Source organism: Oncorhynchus mykiss, chromosome 16 (assembly GCF_057628025.1).
Source record: "Oncorhynchus mykiss isolate SJ-2025 chromosome 16, ASM5762802v1, whole genome shotgun sequence".
In the NCBI taxonomy this organism is placed as follows: Eukaryota; Metazoa; Chordata; class Actinopteri; order Salmoniformes; family Salmonidae; genus Oncorhynchus; species Oncorhynchus mykiss.
In genome coordinates this window covers 43,095,764-43,116,839 of record NC_143037.1, presented here as the reverse complement: position 1 = coordinate 43,116,839, position 21,076 = coordinate 43,095,764, and the positions used below count along the sequence as shown (strand labels likewise).

At 42.5% G+C, this 21,076-nt stretch overlaps 1 protein-coding gene across 2 annotated transcripts in view; it reads right to left on the bottom strand.

Moving 5' to 3' along the window:
* Positions 1 to 21,076, bottom strand: part of tac3a (tachykinin precursor 3a) — a 48,648-nt gene that overhangs the window by 434 nt on the left and 27,138 nt on the right. Inside the window, exons 2-7 of one of the 2 annotated variants that reach the window (XM_090202773.1) lie at positions 17,474 to 17,851; positions 2,147 to 2,293; positions 1,805 to 1,904; positions 1,288 to 1,320; positions 1,092 to 1,145; positions 384 to 462 (exon numbers count right to left, since the gene is read on the bottom strand). In XM_090202773.1, coding sequence (XP_090058899.1) covers positions 384 to 462; positions 1,092 to 1,145; positions 1,288 to 1,320; positions 1,805 to 1,904; positions 2,147 to 2,260 — 380 coding nt within the window. In that variant the 5' untranslated portion in view covers positions 2,261 to 2,293; positions 17,474 to 17,851. Of the gene's footprint in view, positions 1 to 383; positions 463 to 1,091; positions 1,146 to 1,287; positions 1,321 to 1,804; positions 1,905 to 2,146; positions 2,294 to 2,860; positions 3,788 to 17,473; positions 17,852 to 21,076 lie in introns of those variants that run through there. The other variant, XM_021565858.3, reaches the window with a different exon arrangement.

Below are 21,076 nucleotides of genomic sequence, written 5' to 3'. Positions count from 1 at the left end.
AAAGCACTTGATAACTTATTTTTATTCAATGTATTCTACACTCTGAGAAAAATAGGGTTCCAAAAGGGTTCTTCTGCTCTCCCCATAGGAGAACCCTTTTGGGTTCCATGTAGAACCTTCTGTAGAAAGGGTTCTATGTTGAACCCAAAAGGGTTCTACCTGGAACCAAAAACAGTTCTTCAAATGGTTCTCCTATGGGGACAGCCCGAAGAACCCTTTAAAGTTGGAGACACCACCTTTTATCTAAGAGCGTACTGCGTAGAGAGATGAGCTAATGCTGACACATGTACTGTATTTAAAGGCATATGTGGAAACCTGCGTAGCATAAAATGCATGGAGTCTACTAAATGATATGGGAGAGCAAATGCCTCACACGCACACACCTCAGTCTGCACTTATTAAAGAATAAGCCTCCTCTTCTTGTCTCAGGGTATGCCTCCTTTGTCAAAGGACGCATGTTGCCTGTTAGAGAGAACACACACTGGGTCACTGAGCTGGGGGGGGAAAAAAGCTTTATCTCCACTGCACATTGGATTATTATGGAGGTATAGATGAATTAACCCTTTAGTGCAGTGGACTAAATCAGGGTCACACTGAGTGTTTTTTTTTGCTAGTCTTAAACACATCTACTTTGAAACAAAAGTATACACCTCACACACATGGCGATTGGCTTAAGAAAAGACACCTGTACCATGTCAGATATAGAGTTGAAATGTATTACATTATTAGTTTGCATCGCAATATTACTCTTCATATACATCACAGAAGACTGAATTATAACAAAACCGCTTGACATAGAAACACCTGATTTTCAGCGTAAAAAAAAAAAGTGTACTAACGATGAAAAATATGAATAACATTCCACGCATGAGGCCACTGGAGGGCGTTTTGGTCATTTGACTGCAGGTAATGTATGCTTTTATCCAAAGCAACTTTAAAATATGATCCCTGTATGAATGAGCCCATGACCTTGGTGTTTATTGCTAGTACCGCACTCTTATCAACTGAGCCACACAAACCCAGCTGCAGAGGACCATTAGATTAGATTAGATTAGATTCTCATGCCCGCCCGCCCACCCACCCGCACTCACCTTGTTCCAAGTTTCTTCTGCCCATAAGCCCAACAAAGACATCATCCATCTCTCCTGTGACAAACACGGTTAAATCATTATCAAATGCCGCTGTTCGCAGTATATTAAGTTACATTGGTCATGATTGTTCTGTTAAAAGCTAATAACATTCCTATTGATGTGTAAAACAAACAGTAAATCAATGGTTATTCCTTACTTTTATGTGGAGAGGGAGGTACTTCATAAATATCTGTGAAAAAGCAAGTCAATTGTAAAAAATGCATAAAACCCAATAAAATTGTTTATTCAATAAAAAAGTAAATTAGTAGTGTGAATACTGTAATTTCCCTGCAGTGAACTCCTGCTTCAACATTGAACATGTTTGAGTAAATAAAGACTAGGACACAAAACAGAGAAGTCTCAGTGACACAGTATCAGTATAACCCCCTCTATACATCATCAAAGATGACTCAGTGCATGAATTGGGCAGGAGCTCACCGGAGCTGAGTACCTGCACCTCCAATTATCTACTGCTTGATCTCCTGTTCCTCTTACAGAATATTAGCTCAAAAGTATAGTGGCGCTCCTGCACTTAAATATAAACAGTACCGGAACCCAAAATGAGTACAGGAACCTATAACAGTCCAAGTCAAGCACCGAGACAACTGTTGTCTGCTGAGGGTCTTAACTTTGATTGATTGATGGTAAGACGCAGAGACAGAGCTGAAGCTTACCAGCGCCCCTTCTACCCATCAGCCCAACAAAGCTGTCATAATCTAGGTCGTTATATCTCTTCAGAATGGTCCGCTTGAGGTTTTCAAGACCTGGAGTATCCTGTAAAGACAACGATGATATGCCATTAATAAGCATCGTTTTCTCTCATTCGTAGACATGAAATCAGTCCCCCCCCCAAAATAATAATCGGGATGATAATTTGATCCGACCCCTACAGTCATTTGCTTTGAATTCACAGTTATGTTTTAAACCATTATATACCTAGATAAATAAAATAAAATACAAATGTACGTTACCATATGAGGGTTAAATAGATACGGTTGGATGAGAAACTTCCTTACCTCTGAGTCAGCAGTTGATCTGAGCGCCCCAGCAGCAGGCTCCTCGCAGCTGGACTGGCTTGAGCGGAGTTTCATGACGAGGAACAGAGCCACCAGCAACAATCCGTTTTTCATCTTCTTATTAACACCACCTGTAGCCTAGACAAGCTGTGATGTTGGGTTGACAATAATATCAACATTTAGAGATACATTTTTTTGACGCATTAGAATAAATAACTTACAAGCTGCAAAATGCTTCATTAGAGCTCAGCGGAAACCAGCAAACGCGCACCAAGTATGAAACGGACTTGACATTGAAAATACACAATGAATAATAGACTAGAAGACTGCAACAGCAGGCCTAAACATTCGTTTCTCTTCTAAAATGTAGTGATAAACTGGTTTTAAATTGTGCGTAATGCGCACGGAATGTTTTCCATTTATTGTGAAATGAAAGGCTATATTACTAAACCTTGACAGTCATTTGATTTGTAGATATGTTTTCCGAATAGGCTACAACAATTACGCTATCATGTAGGCTATAGGCCTATAGAAAAAGTCCGAAATGTTTTTGTTGTTCAGCTTGCAGACAAAGTTGATTCGTTGCGTCTCCAAATGTCCCTGCAAAACTCCCGCCATCCAATTGATGGACAAATACATTCGGAATAACTTGAAATAGGCTCTATAACAAACCAAATACGGTATAGATCTATAAAAAAATATATATATATTTACCTGTTTTCCGACGTGGTAATATTCGACTATGAATATTATGTTAGAGACAGTTGGAGAAGACCGTGCGCGCACCCGGGTGCGGATGCTTGGTGGTGAGAGCGAAACGATGATTCGGATAGCTCCTGCAGTGCAGCGACGAGATCCGCGAGGACAGAGTGATGTGTCCACTATTCTGTTTATTAAATCATAGCTGTGTATCTGCGCGAGTCCAATCAGCTTCAGAAACGTAGGTGGGGTCTCGACGTCTTATATCACATTCTCGTGTATCCCCATAGTCATACCACTGATGATGATAATGATCAGGATGTTAAAATGGAGCCAATGGCGCCTAGCTGTCATCCGAAAAAAGAACACCATGATCCATTCAGCGTCCCCAAACGTTCCATGGTCCTATTCTTTGATAGGCGACATTACACAAATCTGATTGGTAGGCTTGTGAAGTTCAACGGATGCTGGTCTTATGATTTCAGCTGTGTTTCTTATTTTCAAATAGTTGTGGTAAGGACTGTAGGACTATCCATCGGTTGGAGATGATTCATATATAGGCCCAACGGTTTCATTTTTCAACAGGTTGGGACCAACATATGAGTTTCAAAGACAGTACCACGTGGAACTGTATTGCTCACTATCTCTCTCTTTGGCTGACTTGAATACTGTTTGCTCTGCCCTCATTCACTGCAAAATAGTTTGTCTCCTCATGGTGCCCTGTCCTCTTGATTGCTTAATTGTAATGGTCATTGACGATCCATCTAGGAAGTCATTAGACGACAGAGATAGGAGCTGCCACAGCGCCACGAGACTACGCGGATGGATGTCTTGGAGAGAGCAAATTGAGCTGCTGCCTACGTGCAGAGTTGATTAGGGAAAGAGAGAGCGGGAGAAAGGAGTCACCGGTGGCCTATGCTCTCTGATGAGTGATGGATGGATCTAAGAAAATAAGTATGAAGATGAATACACTATATTATTCAGATGAACATACCTGCACTTTTTTTATACTCAGATAATACATAAGGAAATTGAAATTCTCCCCCCCCCTTTCAAAAACCAAAACATCAAATGAATGCTAAATTTGAATGTAAATGCATGTCCAGCATAGTTGCTCTGAGGCCAATTTTAGAACATTTGTTTACTGTGTGAGGGAATTGAAAGTAAATTTCTGATTTATATGCAGGTTTGACCTAATTGAACCCAGCAAAGTAATGTGAATGAGTCTGTCGTGACTCACGAGTTGATTGCTGCAGCCATAAAATAAGTCCATGACTCAAATAAGTGTATGTGTGTCCGTGTCCATTTGTGGAGGCCATGTTGTCCAGCCGCCTAGCGAGAGAGAAGAAGAAATGTGGGATTGTTTCATCACAATTCAATCCGCTAAAGATGCCAAAGTGATTGGCAGTCAGTCTCTCGGTGTGTGTGTATGGGTGTGAGTGTGTTTGTGGGTCTGTGTTTCCAAACGTCTTTTTAAATTGCTTTCTCTGCTGCTAAATCTTTACTTAAACGCTTCTGACAGCCATTGCCAACAATGGTCAATTCTGCAACTTTCCTCAAGCATGACATTAGACCCAAAGGATATGATTCTTTTCCTCACAAGGAAGAAGAATATTGATTGAAGTGTGTGAAGCATGGTATCAGTCATTTGTTGAAGCGTTTGTTTTCTGGGAAATGTCAAAAGCACAATGCACAATTTTTGATAGTTTGGTGTTTCCTTCATATGCAAATGTGTATTATTATACCCAATTAAAACATTTTTAGCGCTCCGTTTTTCAAAAATGAAAACGTAATCTCTTACCAACACTTGAACTCAACTCAATGCAGTGTTTAACAGCAGTAGCCAAATAAATCAGCAACTATTTTGCCTCACAATTACAGCATACTCAGATTGGCAATCAGATTCAACTACAATGGATGTTTTGTGAATCACAGCATACCGCATCTGTACAAGCCATTCATTTTTAATTTATATAAACTTTAAAGATCGTTGCGCCTGGGGACGATGGCTGTGGGGAATATAACAGATGAGAACAACACACATACACACACACACACCATTGGGGAGATAACAGATATGAACAACTTTAGTCTCTAGGGACTGTGATTAGAAAGAGGAGGGACTAAATACATGGAACAACAAAGGACAGGCATGGAAGCAAATGTTCCAATGGTTTCATATTACAAAAGGTTAACAGTGTAGTGTTTTAATAATGAACTCCAGGCCATATTTGGTTGTTCCTGTATTTTCTAGATACACAAGTAGACCAAAGAGTGGGTGTTGGTGTGTGTGGTGGCCAAGCTGGTGTGCGGAGATGTCAGGTCGGGGGTCGGGGGTCGGGGGTGGAGAGATCTGACAGAAGTGGGGGCGAGGAAGTCGTTAATCTGTTACATAATTGATGATTTTTTATTGATGATTTTACCCTTCCTTCTAATCAAAGGACCTCACTCTGAATACTAACAGTGGGCTATAAGTGAGACCTGGGGCTGGGTGCCAGAGGGGATGTTTACCTGCTGCTACTGGTCCCTAGCTGGGTATGGGGAACCCTCTCTATCTCTGTATGTGTCTCTCTCTCTCTCTCTCTCTCTCTCTCTCTCTCTCTCTCTCTCTCTCTCTCTCTCTCTCTAAATTCAATTCAAGGGCTTTATTGCCATGGGAAACATATGTTAACATTGCCAAAGAAAGTGAAGTATGTAATAAACAAAAGTGAAATAAACAATACAAATTACAGTTTTTCTCAATTGCTAAAACACTAAAACCCATTGGCTGAACAAAGTTCTCAGTTGCCTGGACTCATAAAGCTAATTATGCAGTCTGTTGTCAATACCTTAAACCATTTCACATGGTAAAACACAATTTGCAGATCTGACTTAGACTTTTCAGCAAAACTCTAAACACATTCTCATTATCAAAACACATTCTGCACTCTAACGCACGTGTCATCCATACTGGCAAACACAAGTGGCAACAATCAAATACAAATAGAGATCACATGTCATTGATTGAACACAACCACTCAAAATTGATTTAACCTGTTTCAAATGATGCGACACAACCAATATAAACCCGTTCAGAGAGCAAACAGGTTGTTGAAGGTGGGAAGGAGAAAGTCAGAGAATGGAGACTGTAGTACAGTGCATTGTAGGCTGTATACTGTACAATGGACAAATTGTATGGCCCTGAACATTGTGCTTTCCATTTATTGCAGTTTTTTTGGATTGCTTACACACTAAAATTAAAAGTAGTACACTATTAGCAAAACCTTACACTCAAGAAGAAAAACATCAACCCATATTTGCACAACTATAAGCACATTGTCAACCGCACACTTGTTGCAAAACTCTACACACAGTGATTTGCAAAACACTAAACACGCTTAACATACATTACACACAAAAATCTATCATGAAGTCACGTCCTTGCAATCCCAAAGCACTGACTGTCAGATTACCACACCGTCCAACCAATTGGTTCAACACAGTCATCTGGTGTGCAAACACTCGTTTGCTCAATTGTAGACACACCAATCAGGTGTATAAGCACTATAAAAAGCAGCAGGTGAGTTCATCGGTCTTCAAGCACAATGGAAAGAGTCAGAGAAAGAGTAAGACGAGGAGGAGGAGGAGGACGAGGAGGAGAATGAGGAAGACGAGGAGAACGAGGAGGACGAGGAGGAGGACGAGGAGGACAAGGAGAACGAGGAGGACGAGGACGAGGAGGAGGAGGAGGAGGAAGGGGAGGAAGAGGAAGACAAGAAGGTGCTCAAAGAGGACCGAATCTGACAAATGAGATCCGCGCAACACTGGTTGACCACGTTGTCAACCACAGCCTGACGCTGAGGGAGGCTGGACTGCGAGTACAGCCAAATCTCAGCCGATATACAGTGGCAAGTGTGATGAGAACATTTAGACTGGAAAATAGGTATTGTAAAAATACCATCATATCAAAAACATCTGCATGGTTTCAGTAACTGCTTACAGTACAGTAGTCTATGCACTATCAGCACTTCTGTTACCTTTTCCTGTGAAATTACTGTACTATTGTATACTGTTTTTTTTCTACATAGGATTGAGAGTCAGGGACGACAAGGGGGAAGGCCTCCTATGTTCACAGAACAGCAAGAGAGGGAGATAGTAAACATGGTTTTGGCCAACAATGCTATAACACTCAAGCAGCTCCAAGCTAACATTGTCAATAACTACGCCATTTTCAACGATATCCATCAGGTCTCAACATCAACACTGGCACGCATCCTAAACAAATAACATATTCAAATGATGCAAATTTATCGAGTGCCTTTCGAGCACCATTCCGAAAGGGTGAAACGACTGCGGCATGATTATGCAGAGGTATGTATTCACTTTAGCAGTGTGATCTTGCATACTGTCTCATAATATTTTACTGTACTGTAATATGTATACTAGATCTACACTGAACTACACAATTTTGCCTGACACTGTTTTTCAGAGTTTTACGAATGGATGGAGAGGAGATCCAGCATGAGTTCATTTACGTAGATGAGGCTGGGTTCAACCTGACGAGTACACGAAGGAGGGGAAGAAACATCATTGGCCACAGGGCTGTAGTCAATGTCCCAGGGCAACGTGCAGCCATTACACAGAATGGGGTCCTCCACCGCCATGCCCATATGGGCCCTTACAACACAGCACGCATACTTACATTCTTGGACCAATTGCACAACATAACAGCAGCAAATCAAATCGATCATATGCAATACATTGTTGTCTGGGACAATGTGTCTTTCCACCGCTCTGCTCTGGTTCAGAACTGGTTTCAGCAACATCCACATTTCACAGTCCTATATCTTCCACCATACTCTACATTCCTCAACCCTATAGAATATTTTTTTCTCGGCATGGCGGTGGAAGGTATATGATCTCCGTTCCAGGCTGAGGTACCCCTCATCCAAGCCAGGGCTGTGGGCTGTGACCATATGGAGGTAGCAGCAATGCAAGGATGGATTCGTCGTTCAAGACATTTCTTTCCAAGGTGTCTTGCTAATGACAACATTGCCTGCGATGTTGATGAAATTCTCTGGCCAGATCCAGCTAGGCGAAGAGACAATGTCTAGTTATTTTTGTATTTATTTTTTTGAACTTACAATATGTAAAGTGACGTTTGGTTACAGTATTATGAATCTCCATGTCAACATTTTGGGCGTGTTGAGAAATAAATTAGTTTCTTCAGTCTACAACATTGGTCTTGTGTAGTGTTTGGTGAATTTACATTATATTTGTACTTTGTTGATAGTAGCCTACTCTAATCATAGGGAAGTAGAAGTGCTAAAAGTGTTTTAGGTTTATCACAGCAGAGTGTAACTCGTGTAAACAGAGTATAGTAATGTGAAACGTGTGTGTTTCATATGGTAACAAAGTGTTGTTTTTAAAAAGAAGTGCATAGTTTTTACAAGAGTGTTTAATTTTGCAAAGGATCTGTAGTGTTTTGCTACTTGGGTGTGTGGTTGTGCTAATTGTGTGTAGTGTTTTGAAAACACGGGCCCTGTTTTGAAAATCGTGCTTAAGCAATCAAAAAAAAACTGTAACAGTACTGACTGCTCAATAGATTTTGACTGGTTGCAGGTTCATATCAACAAAGAACACGAATTACAGTATCACAGAGACAAAGAACAAGTTTGTGAGATGCAGGGTACAGTACTGTAAAAATAGGGGTACAAGGAGGAGGAAGAACAAAAAACAAAATTGCAAAGAGCAAAGCAGAGTAGTAATTTCTGATCAATTTTGAGCTACTATGATAGAACATGTTTTCGTTCATCAAAAGAAAATGACGGAAAAATCTGAATATTTTTTTAGATTAAAAATGTACTTCTCCCTGAGAATTGTATGTTTTGAACAATGTGTTTTCTATTTTTCGGTGTATTATTTACTGACTGCTTGAGAGTGTATATCATTTTGATCACTTTGTTTATGATTTGAGAGCAGTGTTTGATTTTGAACACAGGTAAAACTGTTTTGAGGTGAATGTTTCATTTTGCAAGAGGAGTCAGAGGTTTTGTAAATAGTGCTTGACGATGAGGTTTTGTGTTTAATGTTTTCAGGAAATGGAGCAAGGTTTCAGAAATGGTGTTTTAGCAATTGAGAAAAACTGTAACACTAAACATTACACTCACAGAAGTTCCAAAAGAATAAAGACATTGCAAATGTCATAGTATGTCTGTCTACAGTGTTGTAACGATGTGCCAATAGCAAATTAACGTAAACATGAATTGTATTTACAATGGGGTTTGTAGTAACAGGTCACACATCTTACTGCTGTGATGTCACGCTGTGGTATTTCACCCAGTAGATATGGAATTAATCAAAATTGGGTTTATTTTCAAATTCTTTGAGGATCTGTGTAATCTGAGGGAAACATGTGTCTCTAATATGGTCATACATTTGGCAGCGTGTTAGGAAGTGCAGCTCAGTTTTCACCTCATTTTGTGGGCAGTGTGCACATAGCCTATCTTCTCATGAGAGCCAAGTCTGCCTACGGCGGCCTTTCACTGAGTCTGTGCAAACAATAGTTTGCCATCAAAAGGATGGTATGCCGTAAAATACCCTTCTTGCCTTGACTATAAGCTAGTTCACAGTTTTGTGGAAGTTACCTGTGGCGTTGATGTTTAAGCCGAGGTATGTATAGTTTTTTGTGTGCTCTAGGGCAACGGTGTCTAGATAGAATTTGTATTTGTGGACCTGGCGACTGGACCTTTTTTGGAACAACATTATTTTTTGTCTTACTGAGATTTACTGTCAGGGCCCAGGTCTGACAGAATCTGTGCAGAAGATATAGGTGCTGCTGTAGTAGGCCCTCCTTGGTTGGTGACAGAAGCACCAGATCATCAGCAAACAGTAGACATTTGACTTCAAATTCTAGTAGGGTGAGGCCGGGTGCTGCAGACTGTTCTAGTGCCCTAGCCAATTCGTTGATATATATGTTAAAGAGAGTGGGGCTTAAGCTGCATCCCTGTCTCACCCCACGGCCCTGTGGAAAGAAATGTGTGTGTTTTTTGAGAATGTTTGTGTACATGGATTTTATATTGTCGTATGTTTTCCTCCTAGCAGACCCTCATGCCAAATTGAGTCAAAGGCTTTTTTGAAATCAACAAAACATGAGAAGATTTTGCCTTTGTTTTTGTTTGTATGCGTGTCAATTAGGGTGTGCAGGGTGAACACGTGGTCTGTTGTACAGTAATTTGGTAAAAAGCCAATTTGACATTTGCTCAGTACATTGTTTTCACTGAGGAAATGTAAGAGTCTACTGTTAAAAATAATGCAGAGGATTTTCCCAAGGTTGCTGTTGACGCATATCCCACGGTAGTAATTGGCGACAAATTTGTCTCCACTTTTGTGGATTGGGGTGATCAGGCCTTGGTTCCAAATACTGGGGAAGATGCCAGAGCTAAGGATGATGTTAAAGAGTTTAAGTATAGCCAATTGGAATTTGTTGTCTGTATATTTTATCATTTCATTGACGATACCATCAACACCACAGGCCTTTTTGGGTTAGAGGGTTTGTATTTTGTCCTGTAGTTCATTCAATGTAATTGGAGGATTCCAGTGGGTTCTGGTAGTCTAAGATGTCTAAGGTCTAAGGTGTTTGTCCCCCTGTGTACAGATGGTGTCAGGTTCTTGTCCAGTTCTGGCATTTAGGCCACCACAGACCAGTACATGTCCCTGGGTCTGGAAATTATATGATTTCCCCATCCAGGATGGAGAAGCTGTCTTCATTAAAATATGGGGATTCTAGTGGGGGGATATACACTTGAAGTCGGAAGTTTACATACACCTTAGCTGAATACATTTAAACTCAGTTTTTCACAATTCCTGACATTTATTCCTAGTAAAAATTCCCTGTCTTAGGTCAGTTAGGATCACCACAAGAATGTGAAATGTCAGAATAATAGTGGAGAGAATTATTTATTTCAGCTTTTATTTATTTCATCACATTCCCAGTGGGTCAGAAGTTTACATAGACTCAATTAGTATTTGGTAGCATTGCCTTTAAATTGTTTAACTTGGGTCTAACGTTTCGGGTAACCTTCCACAAGCTTCCCACAATAAGTTGGGTGCATTTTGGCCCTCCTGACAGAGCTGGTGTAACTGAGTCAGATTTGTAGGCCTCCTTTCTCGCACACGCTTTTTCAGTTCTGCAACAAATTTTCTATAGGATTGAGGTCAAGGCTTTGTGATGGCCATTCCAATACCTTGACTTTGTTGTCCTTAAGCCATTTTGCCACAACTTGAAGTATGGAAGTATGCTTGGGGTCATTGTCCATTTGGAAAACACATTTGCGAACAAGCTTTAACTTCCTGACTGATGTCTTGAGATGTTGCTTCAATATATCCACATAATTTTCCTGCCTCATGATGCCATCTATTTTGTGAAGTGCACCAGTCCCTCCTGCAGCAAAGCACCCCCACAACATGATCAAATCAAATCAAATTTTATTTGTCACATACACATGGTTAGCAGATGTTAATGCGAGTGTAGCGAAATACTTGTGCTTCTAGTTCCGACAATGCAGTAATAACCAACAAGTAATCTAACTAACAATTCCAAAACCACTGTCTTATACACAGTGTAAGGGGATAAAGAATATGTACATAAGGATATATGAATGAGTGATGGTACAGAGCAGCATAGGCAAGATACAGTAGATGGTATCGAGTACAGTATATACATATGAGATGAGTATGTAAACAAAGTGGCATAGTTAAAGTGGCTAGTGATACATGTATTACATAAGGATGCAGTCGATGATATAGAGTACAGTATATACGTATGCATATGAGATGAATAATGTAGGGTAAGTAACATTATATAAGGTAGCATTGTTTAATAAAGTGGCTAGTGATATATTTACATCATTTCCCATCAATTCCCATTATTAAAGTGGCTGGAGTTGAGTCAGTGTCAGTGTCAGTGTGTTGGCAGCAGCCACTCAATGTTAGTGGTGGCTGTTTAACAGTCTGATGGCCTTGAGATAGAAGCTGTTTTTCAGTCTCTCGGTCCCAGCTTTGATGCACCTGTACTGACCTAGCCTTCTGGATGATAGCGGGGTGAACAGGCAGTGGCTCGGGTGGTTGATGTCCTTGATGATCTTTATGGCCTTCCTGTAACATCGGGTGGTGTAGGTGTCCTGGAGGGCAGGTAGTTTGCCCCCGGTGATGCGTTGTGCAGACCTCACTACCCTCTGGAGAGCCTTACGGTTGAGGGCGGTGCAGTTGCCGTACCAGGCGGTGATACAGCCCGCCAGGATGCTCTCGATTGTGCATCTGTAGAAGTTTGTGAGTGCTTTTGGTGACAAGCCGAATTTCTTCAGCCTCCTGAGGTTGAAGAGGCGCTGCTGCGCCTTCTTCACGATGCTGTCTGTGTGAGTGGACCAATTCAGTTTGTCTGTGATGTGTATGCCGAGGAACTTAAAACTTGCTACCCTCTCCACTACTGTTCCATCGATGTGGATAGGGGGGGTGTTCCCTGTGCTGTTTCCTGAAGTCCACAATCATCTCCTTAGTTTTGTTGACGTTGAGTGTGAGGTTATTTTCCTGACACCACACTCCGAGGGCCCTCACCTCCTCCCTGTAGGCCGTCTCGTCGTTGTTGGTAATCAAGCCTACCACTGTTGTGTCGTCCGCAAACTTGATGATTGAGTTGGAGGCGTGCGTGGCCACGCAGTCGTGGGTGAACAGGGAGTACAGGAGAGGGCTCAGAACGCACCCTTGTGGGGCCCCAGTGTTGAGGATCAGCGGGGAGGAGATGTTGTTGCCTACCCTCACCACCTGGGGGCGGCCCGTCAGGAAGTCCAGTACCCAGTTGCACAGGGCGTGGTCGAGACCCAGGGTCTCGAGCTTGATGACGAGCTTGGAGGGTACTATGGTGTTGAATGCCGAGCTGTAGTCGATGAACAGCATTCTCACATAGGTATTCCTCTTGTCCAGATGGGTTAGGGCAGTGTGCAGTGTGGTTGAGATTGCATCGTCTGTGGACCTATTTGGGCGGTAAGCAAATTGGAGTGGGTCTAGGGTGTCAGGTAGGGTGGAGGTGATATGGTCCTTGACTAGTCTCTCAAAGCACTTCATGATGACGGAAGTGAGTGCTACGGGGCGGTAGTCGTTTAGCTCAGTTACCTTAGCTTTCTTGGGAACAGGAACAATGGTGGCCCTCTTGAAGCATGTGGGAACAGCAGACTGGTATAGGGATTGATTGAATATGTCCGTAAACACACCGGCCAGCTGGTCTGCACATGCTCTGAGGGCGCGGCTGGGGATGCCGTCTGGGCCTGCAGCCTTGCGAGGGTTAACACGTTTAAATGTCTTACTCACCTCGGCTGCAGTGAAGAAGAGACCGCATGTTTTCGTTGCAGGCCGTGTCAGTGGCACTGTATTGTCCTCAAAGCGGGCAAAAAAGTTATTTAGTCTGCCTAGGAGCAGGACATCCTGGTCCGTGACTGGGCTGGATTTCTTCCTGTAGTCCGTGATTGACTGTAGACCCTGCCACATGCCTCTTGTGTCTGAGCCGTTGAATTGAGATTCTACTTTGTCTCTGTACTGACGCTTAGCTTGTTTGATAGCCTTGCGGATGGAATAGCTGCACTGTTTGTATTCGGTCATGTTACCTGACACCTTGCCCTGATTAAAAGCAGTGGTTCGCGCTTTCAGTTTCACGCGAATGCTGCCATCAATCCACGGTTTCTGGTTAGGGAATGTTTTAATCGTTGCTATGGGAACGACATCTTCAACGCACGTTCTAATGAACTCGCACACCGAATCAGCGTATTCGTCAATGTTGTTGTCTGACGCAATACGAAACATGTCCCAGTCCACGTGGTGGAAGCAGTCTTGGAGTGTGGAGTCAGCTTGGTCGGACCAGCGTTGGACAGACCTCAGCGTGGGAGCCTCTTGTTTTAGTTTCTGTCTGTAGGCAGGGATCAACAAAATGGATGGTGATGCTACCACCCCCATGCTTCACGGCTGGGATGGTGTTCTTCGGCTTGCAAGTATCCCCCTTTTTCCTCCAAACATAACGATGGTCATTATGGCCAAGCAGTTCTATTTTTGTTTCATCAGACCAGAGGACATTTCTCCAAAAAGTACGATCTTTGTCCCCGTGTGCAGTTGCAAACCGTAGTCTGTCTTTTTTATGGAGGTTTTGGAGCAGTGGCTTCTTCCTTGCTGAGCGGCCTTTAAGGTTATGTCGATAAGAGACTCGTTTTACTGGGGATACAGATACTGTTGTACCTGTTTCCTCCAGCATCTTCACAAGGTCCTTTGCTGTTGTTCTGGGATTGATTTGCATTTTTGACACCAAAGTACATTCCTCTCTAGGAGACAGAACGCATCTCCGTCCTGAGCGATATGGCGGCTGCGTGGTCCCATGGTGTTTATACTTGCGTACTATTGTTTGTACATATGAATGTGGTATCTTCAGGCATTTGGAAATGTCCCAAGAAGTATAAAGGCACAGTCAACTTAGTGTATGTAAACTTCTGACCCACTGGAATTGTGATACAGTGCATTATACGTTATATAATCTGTCTGTAAACAATTGTTGGAAAAATGACTTGTGTCCTGCACACAGTAGATGTCCCAACCGACTTGCCAAAACTATAGTTGATTAACAAGAAATTTGTGGAGTGGTTGAAAAACAAGTTTTAATGACTCCAACCTAAGTGTATGTAAATGTCCAACTTTGTAGGTAGTACACAGGAGGACATTTTCTCTGTTATGATCATTTCCTTTTGAATTTCTAGCCAAGTGTAAAATGTTCTTGTTTTGATTAATTTAATAGATTTAGTTAGGTCCACTCTACAGCAAATTAGCATACCCCCTGAGTCCCTTCCCTGTTTCACACCTGGTAGTTTAGTGGATTGAACAACCAGCTCTCTGTAACCTAGAGGGCAACCAGTGGGTTCATCTCCTCTATACCATGTTTCTTGTAGGGTGACAATGTCTGTATTTCTGATTTCTTTGGTGAAGTCCAGGATCCTGCTTTTTAGGCCAAAGGCACATGACCTCAGGCCTTGAATATTCCAGGTTGAGATAGTGAAGCTTTTGTGTTCCATAAAGTGTCCAAAGTTGTAGGTTGTGTGGTTTGGCCTCAGACCAGTAAGTGTGAGCAGAGCCTGCTGAGTGTCAGGTACATGCCGTTGGCTTGGGCTAGTGTAAGAGGTAGGGTTGGGCCTGTTTTCCTGCTCACGGCCTGGGCGTATGTGTGACTTCCATGTTTAGGCCCTACTTGTGGGAGTGGGGTACATGTGGTGGGCAGGAGGGGCTTAGGTCTAATCGGAGGAGCCTAAATGAGGTGTGGGCATGGTTGGCTTGGAGGGGGTGTTGATTGTTTGGGGTGGGGGTGTGGATGTGGTTGGTGGTTCATTGATCATTTTGACCCCACGGGGTGAGATCTTGCATGGAGCCCCAGATCGAGGGAGATTATCAGTGGTCTTGTATGTCTTCCATTTCCTAATAATTGCTCCCACAGTTGATTTCTTCAAACCAAGCTGCTTACCTATTGCAGATTCAGTCTTCCCAGCCTAGTGCAGGTCTACAATTTTGTTTCTGGTGTCCTTTGACAGCTTTTTGGTCTTGGCCATAGTGGAGTTTGGAGTGTGACTGTTTGAGGTTGTGGACAGTCTTTTATACTGATAACAAGTTCAAACAGGTGCCATTAATACAGGTAACAAGAGGAGAGGAGGAGGAGCCTCTTAAAGAAAAAGTTACAGGTCTGTGAGAGGCAGAAATCTTGCTTGTTTGTAGGTGAATGAGAATGAAGTGTCACACCCTGATCTGTTTCACCTATCTTTGTGCTTGTCTCCACCCCCCTCCAGGTGTCACCCATCTTCCCCATTATCCCCAGTGTATTTATACCTGTGTTCTCTGTTTGTCTGTTGTCAGTTTGTTTTGTTCGTTAAGCCTACCAGTGTTTTCCCCCTTGCTCCTGTCTGTTTCTAGTTCCTGTTTTCTAGTTTTCCTGGTTTTGACCATTCTGTCTGCCCTGACCCTGAGACTGCCTGCCGTTCTGTACCTTTTGGATTTGGATTACTAACCTCTGCCTGCCCTTGACCTGTCGTTTTGCCTGCCCCCTGTTCTAGTAATAAACTTTTGTTACTTCGACACCGTCTGAATCTGGGTCTTCCCTGAAACGTGATAGTAATGGCTATGTTCAATCTGTATGACGGAAGTTCAGAGTCACAGTGTGATTAAAGTTTAAAAGCAATGTTCCCACGTTAACGGAAACTGCATTCATGGTAAACCCTGCATACGTTGGCTCAGTCGGAAATGACCTTAACATTTATATCACCCAATCTGTAACGCTCCAGCGATACAGACTGAATAGAGCCTAAGTTAGATTTCCTGGAGTGGCGAGGTGCCATCTACAGTCACTGGGGATCAGAGTTGCGTGTCCGGAGCTTGGGACTCCCTGAACCTTGCTCAATTGGTTGAAACCTCAACCATATCCGCGGTGCGTCCGAAAATGTACCCTGTACCATACAGAGAGCACCACTTTTGACCAGAGCCCATTGGGCCCTGGTCAAACGTAGTGCACTATATAGGGAATAGGATGCCATTTCAGACACACCCTCTACTGCCAATAGGAGTTAATATAGTGAGTGACTGATGACATGTTGAAATGATGGGGTCTGACAGCACACTGAATCACACAAACGCACACACACACACACACACACACACACACACACACACACACACACACACACACACACACACACACACACACACACACACACACACACACACACACACACACACACACACACACACACACACACACACACACACACACACAGCAGGTTGCATGGGCTCCGCATGGTCAACTCCATCACAGCAGGTGGAGGGCGTCATGGGAGACCTCACCAGCGTCATACAGTAAATAAACAACGCCATTAACAACAGAGACAAAGACAGCACTGGGGCTGCTGTGATTCACAACCATTTGAATCGCGCGACACAAACGTGAGGCTGCTGCCGAGGCAACGACTACACTTCCTGGTGTCCAAACAGGAAGCAAGACACAACAAATGGAATGCATGTAGTATATACCTGCATTACAATTGAGTCATTTAGTAGATGCTCCCATCCAGAACGACCCACAGCTAGTGCATTCGTCTCAAGATAGCCAGGCGACACAACCGATTGTCACATAACACTACATACATAGTACAATACTGTAGAACTTTGTTCTAAAGCTGTATCCGTACCCATTGGATGCAGCGATCACCATATTGTGACCAGTAGTGACGCGGTCAATTTCTCCTCAACTTTGAGCCAGGAGAGATTGACATGCATGCTACTGACATCCGCCTCTTCATGTACATCTGAGTGCTATTCTGTTCTGCACCAACTGCAATTTGCCTATGTCCTTCTTTGCTGCACCTGACCACACAACTGGGCAGTAGGACCTGTCTGGCTGACTGAGATGTCAAGAAATTGAGATGAGTGCAACGCGATTGTGTGCGCGGGTCTCTTCTGGACGAGTTGAAAACCTAGGGATGCACTGAATACGTTGACATTGAAAATGTATTTTTGTTTGTTGATTGGGTCGCTACGGGCCAATTATGCACTACCCATTTGTCAATGGAATCTCTTTACCATAGAGTTGGCAGTGTACTGTCATACAGCAGGAAAGGAATCTGAAGCAGTTTATGAAGAGTGTGGACCTTGTGTGACTCAGGAAATGAAACTCTATTATGGCCTAGTCCTTTTCAGCCAATTCAAACTCTGTCTTTATGCCTCTCTCCTCTCAGAGCGATTTCTTCTGTAGTAGGTAACATGTAGGGCACTTTCCTCCGCCCTTCACCGTGGCTAGTTTAAGATGTTGTACACTGGAGTCAATGGTAAAGGCCTACCGGGTCATCGATGAATAATTTCCCTATGCTCCCTGGCTTCAGTGCCATTCACATTCCTTGTGTCCAGACACAGTCACCGTAACTGCGAGTTAAATTTGATGATAACCTTGATGTAGAACACCTATGAAAAGAGAGAAGAGGAGTTAGAACATATTGGAATGACCTTAGGGTCCTCAGTCATTGTAAATGACTCTGTGTGTGTTCAAGGAGTGTGAATTGGAACTGTTGATCACATCTCCCACTCCCACTCAGTAAAAGACCATGCAAAAACAATTATAACACAGTATTGTTGCTTTAGATTTTGATGTCTACGAGATAACACATTTCTATCAAAATTCTTTGTTCGCAGAATACTTGTCTGTGGTGGAGGACATCAACAGACACAGACAGGATAATATCCTCATAATACACTTATTGTCCTTCCACTCTGCTTTGCTGATCTATCATCTATTTGTGCTTTTAACCTTTCTGGGAAGGGGGTTCCGCTAGCGCCAAATTCAAACAACAGAAATCTCACAATTAAAATTCCTCAAACATACAAGTATTATACACCATTTTAAAGATACACTTCTTGTTAATCCAACCGCAGTGTCCGATTTCAAAAAGGCTTTACGGCTAAAGCACACCATGAGATTATGTTAGGACAGCACCTAGCCACAAAAAACCATACAGACATTTTCCAAAAAAGGAGACAAAAGTCTGAAATAGCGTTAAAATGAATCACTAACCTTTGATGATCTTCATCTGGTGGCACTTCCAGGACTCCATGTTAGACAATAAATGTTTGTCTTGTTCAATAAAGTTAATCTTTATGTCCAAAAACCTAATTTGAAATTGGCGTGTTATGTTCAGAAATGCATTGTCTCAAACAAACATCCGGTGAAAATGCAGATAGCCACATCAAATTACAGAAATACTCATCATAAACATTGATATAAGATACAAGTGTTATACATATGATTAAAGATACACTTCTTGTTAATCTAGCCGCTGTGTCCGATTTCAAAAAGGCTTTTCGGCTAATGCACACCATGTGATTATGTTAGGTCAGCGCCTAGCCACAAAAACCATACAGCCATTTTCCAACCAAGGAGAGGTGTCAACCAAGGAGAGGTGTCACAAAGCCAGAAATAGCAATAAAATTAATCACTTACCTTTGATGATCTTCATCTGATGGCACTCCCAGGTCTCCATGTTAGACAATAAATGTTTGTTTTGTTCGATAAAGTTCATCTTTATGTCCAAATACCTCCTTTTTGTTCATGCGTTGTTCACGCATGGTCCAGTAATCCAAATGCACAAAGCACAGGTACAAAGTCTAGACGAAAAGTCAAAAAAGTTCCCTTTGAGTTCGTAGAAACATGTCAAACGATGTTACTTATCAATCCTTAGGGTGTTTTTATCATAAATATTCAATAATGTTTCAACCGGACAATATTGTTTTCATTAGAAAGGAAAGGGAACGGAGCTCGCGCTCAAGGCCACGCGCGTGACTAAACTAAAGGCTTTCAGCTGAGCCACTACTTTGACTGGTCTTATTCGCTCCCCTTTCACAATAGAAGCCTGGAACAACTTCTAAAGACTGTTGACATCTAGTGGAAGCCTTAGGAAGTGCAATCGGACCCCACAGACACTGGATATGCGATAGGGATTCACTTGAAAACTACAAACCTCCAAATTCCCAATTCCTGGTTGGATTTTTCTCAGGTTTTCACCTGCCATATGAGTTCTGTTATACTCACAGACATTATTTTAACAGTTTTTGAAACGTAGGGTTAGGGTTAGAGTGTTTTCTATCCACATATACTAATTATATGTATATTCTAGCTTCTGGGCCTTAGGAACAGGCAGTTTACTCTGGGCACGCTTTTTCATCCAAACATCCCAATGCTGCCCCCTATCCCTAAAAGGTCTGAAAGGGAAAAATACAACTTTTTCTAGTTTTGAAGTCTTCAACTAGTCAAAAGAGTAGAGAGTGTGAGTGACGTCACTCGAGTGAAACACTTACTTACGAGTCCATTCCCAACAATGCAGAGTTAAAGATTAAGACCAATATTTGCTACAGTGATAAAAAGGAAATAGAAAACACAATAAAAACAGTAATGAATATGTGAGTTCTGAAAGAGCAGAAAAAGGGAGAGATAGAGAAATAGAGAGAGATAGAGAAATATATATATATATATATATATATATATAGAGAGAGAGAGAGAGAGAGAGAGAAAGGGAGAGAAATAGAGAGAGATAGAGAAATAGAGAGAGAGAGAGAGAGAGAAAAATAGAGAGAGATAGAGAAATAGAGAGAGATAGAGAGAGAGAGAGAGAGAGAGAGAGAGAGAGAGAGAGAGAGAGAGAGAGAGAGAGAGAGAGAGAGAGAGAGAGAGAGAGAGAGGATGGAGCTGTGAGTAGAGCTTGTGGGTGTAAAAACAGCTGTATCTGCAGGCTATGAGAGGAGACATAACTGATGATCGATTGTCAATGAATTTCAGGGACCGATGTGGTGTGTGTTTGTGTGTGTATGTGTGTATGTGCGTGCATACGTGTGTGTGCGTGCTTGTGTACATGTGTGTGTGTGCGTTTGAAGAAGGTGTGAACACACTACCAGGAAATACGTAAACGGCCAACGGCGACACAGCAAAGCCAGAAATAAAAACAACCAGAGGGAAGTCTAGTGGTGTATCACAAACGTGTGTGTGCAACAAGATACACTTTCATTGTGGGGTGTGTGTGCATCAAGATCTCACAGTTTGACCAATTTGACTTTAGATTCTGACGTTTGTCCACGTTCCAGTAAGCCAGTGAGTGACTCAGCCCCTGTAAAAGGGTTAGAGGCAGAGAATCCCAGTGGAGAGGGGAACCGGCCAGGCAGAGACAGCAAGGGTGGTTCGTTGCTCCAGAGCCTTTCCGTTCACCTTCAAACTCCTGGGCCAGACTACACTCAATCATATGACCCACTGAAGAGATGAGTCTTCAGCAAATACTTAAAGGTTGAGACTGAGTTTGCATCTCTCACATGGGTAGGCAGACCATTCCATAAAAATGGAGCTCTATAGGAGAAAGCCCTGCCTCCAGCTGTTTGCTTAGAAATTCTAGGGACAATTAGGAGGCATGCGTCTTGTGACCGTAGCGTACGTGTAGGTATGTATGGCAGGACCAAATTGGAAAGATAGGTAGGAGCAAGCCCATGTACTGCTTTGTAGGTTAGCAGTAAAACCTTAAAATCAGCCCTTGCCTTAACAGGAAGCTAGTATATGGTGGCTAGCACTGGAGTAATATGATACATTTTTTGGGTTCTAGTCAGGATTCTAGCAGCCATATTTAGCACTAACTGAAGTTTATTTAGTGCTTT